This window comes from Spea bombifrons, chromosome 8, assembly GCF_027358695.1.
Source record: "Spea bombifrons isolate aSpeBom1 chromosome 8, aSpeBom1.2.pri, whole genome shotgun sequence".
Classification (NCBI taxonomy): Eukaryota; Metazoa; Chordata; class Amphibia; order Anura; family Pelobatidae; genus Spea; species Spea bombifrons.
In genome coordinates, this window is record NC_071094.1 from 45,199,232 (window position 1) to 45,204,125 (window position 4,894).

The 4,894-nt window shown below is 53.5% G+C and overlaps 1 protein-coding gene across 1 annotated transcript; it reads left to right on the plus strand.

Annotated features, from left to right (window-relative positions):
• Positions 1-1,074: 1,074 nt before the first annotated feature.
• On the plus strand, positions 1,075-4,092 carry LOC128503665 (SERTA domain-containing protein 2-like). Its single transcript, XM_053473835.1, has 2 exons — positions 1,075-1,127; positions 2,928-4,092. Exon 2 carries the CDS (start codon positions 2,934-2,936, stop codon positions 4,014-4,016), a length of 1,083 nt encoding a protein of 360 aa, XP_053329810.1. The 5' UTR covers positions 1,075-1,127; positions 2,928-2,933; the 3' UTR covers positions 4,017-4,092.
• The last annotated feature ends 802 nt before the right edge of the window (positions 4,093-4,894 follow it).

Sequence of the window (4,894 nt, forward strand, 5' to 3'; positions counted from 1 at the left end):
GCCCCTGTATAATGTATAGATAAATCAGTGACCGGCCCCTGTATAATGTATAGATAAATCAGTGACCGGCCCCTGTATAATGTATAGATAAATCAGTGACCGGCCCCTGTATAATGTATAGATAAATCAGTGAGCGGCCCCTGTATAATGTATAGATAAATCAGTGACCGGCCCCTGTATAATGTATAGATAAATCAGTGACCGGCCCCTGTATAATGTATAGATAAATCAGTGACCGGCCCCTGTATAATGTATAGATAAATCAGTGGGAAGCTCCCGGTCAGCCTCTGTATCGTTCTGCAGACTGCACTCCTGTCACTGTGAGACACACAGAGCTCGGGGGGGTCCATGACGGCGTGACGGCCCCCGAGACATTATCAATGCTGCGTATTGGTGGCCACGCAGGGACCTATTGGCATCCTGCTTTGACTCAGGTGACAGGATTCCTCTGTCCGGTCCGGTTGCTGTGAGAGCTGCGCGGGGCGAGTGGGGCGAGCGGGGCGAGCGGAGCCCCTCGTGTCAAACAGCTGGATGAGACGGTAGGAGCAGGTCTCAGCAGTCTCAATTCACCCGTCCACCATAACGCTCACCAGCTTGACAACAAATCACATCATCCCCGGCCGGGACATTATTATTATATATTGTTTTATATAGCGCCATCAAATTCCGTAGCGCTGTACAATGGGACATTAATCTTTCCACCTGCGGTGTGCGGATCCATCGCCCATAAGGAACACGCGACACGCACTGGGTTCATGCATCATACATGTTACAGGCAGGTTAATAAACATCATGTATGACACGAAGCGCAAGCAATTAACCCCTTAAGCGCGTGCAGCGCTCCGAGGGTTACGGAGAATGCACAGCGCCGGTTGCAGGCGATGGGGTAGAGTCGCAGGGTGCAGCGCCCCAGCCAATCCCTGTGGGGGCCACGCGGAGCAGCCAATGGCGGCAGCCGAGCATGAGCGGGGCAGGGCATGTTTGTGAGCAGAGAGGGCAGGAGAGGGGGTGTGAGGACATACCCCCGCAGGGCAGTATGCAGCGACACGCAGCCTCTGCCGTGAACACCGCAAAGTGCAGCCCGTCACACGCAGGACAGCGACACGCTACATGCCAAGAAGTATAAGGTAAGGTTAAGGGGGGGTAAACTGGTGCACTTTGGGAAGAGTTGTTCGGAGTTTGCAGCAGGTAATAATTATTCGTATCCCGGGACTTGGGGACCAGTTGTGGCGTGGCGGCAGTAGAGTGCAAGCTCTTTGACTCAGACCCCCGCTGCTGGTTTCCTTGGGTCTGTTCTGTAACGCATCAGCCTGCTTGGGTTATATAGAAAGCATGTATTGGGGCTAATGTGTGGGGGGGGGGATGGGTGATTGATATGTTTGTTTGAGGTGAGTGGGACCCAGTACCCTGCAGACTGCAGCCTGTTACTGACCGTGCGTGTAGTATGTAAATGTATGATGCATGTTTGTATGCATGTAGTATATATGATGCATGTTTTGATACATGTTAAAGGACTTGTTTGTGGGTCTCCTAACACTCGCAGCCCCGGGTTTGGGGTGCTCCCGGTATAATGCCCCCCTGTATATAGGGGTGCAGGCAGCTTTAGGGGGGTTTGCACTTGGTGACCTTCTGCAAATTAAAGGGCTGGGGGGTTGCACTGGGGAAGGTGCCCTGGTACGGGGTGTAGGGCAAGTGCCCATATACACCGGGTCGAGGGGTAGTACAGGCCAGACCGGGGGTTTGGTGGGGTGTTAGGGGGTAACTAGGGTCCTATGCAGTGCTGTTTGCGTTCTCCTCAGTCGGCTAAGGCGCTTTGCGCATGCTCGCGTATTGCCTGCCGGGAGTTGTAGTTCCTGCCGCCTTCCCGCTGATTGGCCGTCGCGCCTCGCGCACTCTGTTTCCCGTGGTGCAACGCGCAGGGGGCGGGGTTAGTTTTTACTCTATGTATTTCGCTTGAATCAGGCGGCGGGAAGGGGAGAGGAGTTTGTTGCCGGTGAGAGCGAGCGCTGCGGATCGGGTCCTACATACTGCGGGGGAGCCTCAGCACACAGGCGTTTGTGGAGGCAGGTCTGGAGCTGATTGCAGGGTACGTTCTGCGCGGAAGCGGGGGTTCAGGTGTATCGGGGCAGCTGCAGTCTCTGCCAGGGGCGGGTGTTGCTGTGTTAGGGGCAGGTACGGTGGCGTTTGGATACCTGTGTTGGGGTGTTACGGGGCGCTTGTTGCACTGGGGTGCGTTCTCCGGGTCTGAGGCCTACATTCGGTGTTTGATGTGAGGTTGCAGAGGGGACAGATCCTTTGGGGACAGGGGTGGTTTTTGTTTTTTTTTCTTGCCCCTTTAGGCTCTTTTTTTGTTTTGTTTTTTCCCCCAATCCGTATATTTATGACGTCACCCAGTGTGTTGCTACATTGTTTGCAGCGTGGGTTTGTCCCCCGTGTTATTTATTTTCCCGCTTGCAATGAAGGTTAGAAACTTGTTTGGCTTTTCCAAGATGGCAGGATGCGCGCCCCCCCCCCCCCCCCCCCCCCCCCCCCCCGCTCCATTGAAGAGGCTGCTGGTCGTTCTGTTGCTCCCAGCTGGGAGGGGGTGGGGCCTGAACTGGGGAGGGGGATGGGGCAGTTTGTGTGAACCTGGCTACTGAAATAGGATCCCCTCCTAATTTCCCAGCACTGCTTGCGGTCGATGCCCTGTTACTGGGGTTACGTCGGCGACTATTTCACCCTAAATGTTTTTTTATTATTTTTATTTTATAGTTTAAAAAAAAAAACCTCACAATTTTAACTTTTTTTTATTTCTGTTGCGTGTGTTACTAGTAACGTTAATCTTGGCTGTCTTAGAAGATGTATTTTTATGTTAAAAATAAATAGCCGCTTTAGTAAAGCTTGGGGCCAACTGATGGCTTTATATCTCTCTGTTTTTTGATTGGCAGGCGGCCATGCCAGTCAGAGGCTTAAAACGAAAGCTTTGCGACTCGGAGGAGATGGGGCTCGAGGGGGACGAGCCGTTTCACCCCGAAAGTTACGCCATAATCAGGCAGACCCTGTTCAACCTGTCTGTGGATAAGTTCAACAAGGGCCGCACCATGGTGGAGCCCAGTCTGCGGAGGTACGTCCTCATCGCCAACACCCTGAGGATCATCCAAGAGGAGATGCGCCGCGACGTCTTCTGCGCCGGCCCGTGGGCCGATGCGGCGTTCTCGGACTCGCAGGGCCCCCCTCCTGGAGACGCCGTGAGCCTCGGTGCAGAGATGGAGAACCGCTTGTCATTTCTCCCCGAAGACTTGGCCAACCTCAACCTGCCTCTGGTGGACGAGGACTTCTCAGTGTCTTCTGCCATCGCCACCATCATGAAGGAGCTTGAAAACGTGTTGAACGAGAGCTGCCCGCAGTTCCAGCAGCGCGTGCTGGGAAGCCAAGATGCGGACGGCAAAGCAGCGTTTACCCCAACGGGTGGCCCTCCGGCCCTGGCCCAGACGCAGCCTCGGGGCGGCTGCACGGACTCGGCGAAGGCGGCCAATTCAAATCCGGCGGCCATTGGTGACGGCAAAGACATCGAGCTGCTTAGTCAACTGGTGCTGGCTGCAAGCTGTACGGGGCCCATTCCTGAACTCCCGGTGGCAACGGAGACCCCGGAGCTGGAGACCCCTGCCGAGACCCGCTCTGACGCTCCGGTCCCGATGGACACCTCTGAAGAACCCGCTGGCCGCAGACAAGCTCCAAGCGCCTCGGTGGGGCCGTCTGAGGGCCTTAAAGCCGCGGAGTCGCTCTTTGGCAGCTTCGAAGTGATGAACTCCACCTACCTCAACGACATCTCCTTCGACGATCTGTTCTCAGACATTGACACCTCTGTGTTCGAGAGAGACTCTCTGCTCGTGAGTAATACCACCACCACCCGGTTACCCGCTCCGGAAGACGTCTGGATCCAGTCCTACTGCAACGCTCCCTCTTACGGTATGGGCAAAGGCCACCGGGAGTCCAACGACCTCGACAGCATCATGGAGATCCTAGTGGGCTCCTGACCGGTCCGTCTTCAACGCGATAAGACTGTCGGCGGCTGACGAGCGGCCGCCGCTCAAATGCTTGTTTTGCACACACGCCGAAAATCCCCCGCTGGCGACTTTCCGGGAACCGTGCCCCCCGCTGCCGGCACCTCGGGGGTATCAATGTTTACAGAAGTAATGCAGAGACTTGTGTCTGACCCCAGGCGGCTCGTTCAGAATCCGAGTATTCCGTTACTCGCTTCTGTAACTTTCTTACAATCCTGTACTGTGGCGGCGAGGGTTAAACCGCTCGCTGTGGGTCGAGCTGCCGTTCTATCTTCCATGAAGATGTCATTTTTAAGTATTTATATAGCTGTTTTTTTAACATGTATTTAAAAAGATATATTTTACAAATTGTTTTTTTTTTTTCTTCATGGGAAAAACTGAATTTTTGGCTGCTATGTGGTCTTGTTTGTGGGCGACGGGCTGCACTCGTGTCTTCCGACCCCCTCTATGCACTAACCGTGCCCCCCACCTGTCACAGAAGCATCCGCCGGACCCTCTTTACCGAAATCTCAAATTATTCTGGACTTGCTGGGACTTCCGCGAGCGCCTCGTTTACTATATGACGTAAAGAACAAACTTGGTAATAAGTGTTTGGCAACCTCTCGGAGACGTATTAATAAGCGGGTGGAATGAAAGGGGCGGACCCCCGAATACAACCCCCCTCTGTATCAAATTGGTTATTTTTAGCAGAAATTTTTTTTTTTTTTTCCTCCAAATTAGACTGAATATTGGGAATTTAAAATGTACTCATCGGTGCTTTCTGTCGCCGACTCAATATATCCCATATAGGGATCTATAGGTTTACTTGCCCTATAGAGCGACATCGATAAGAGCACCAAAAATAGGTTTTT

What these genes read in the sequence shown, in the direction of transcription:
- LOC128503665 (XM_053473835.1), top strand. Translation starts at nt 2,934, where the DNA reads ATGCCAGTCAGAGGCTTAAAACGAAAGCTTTGCGACTCGGAGGAGATG.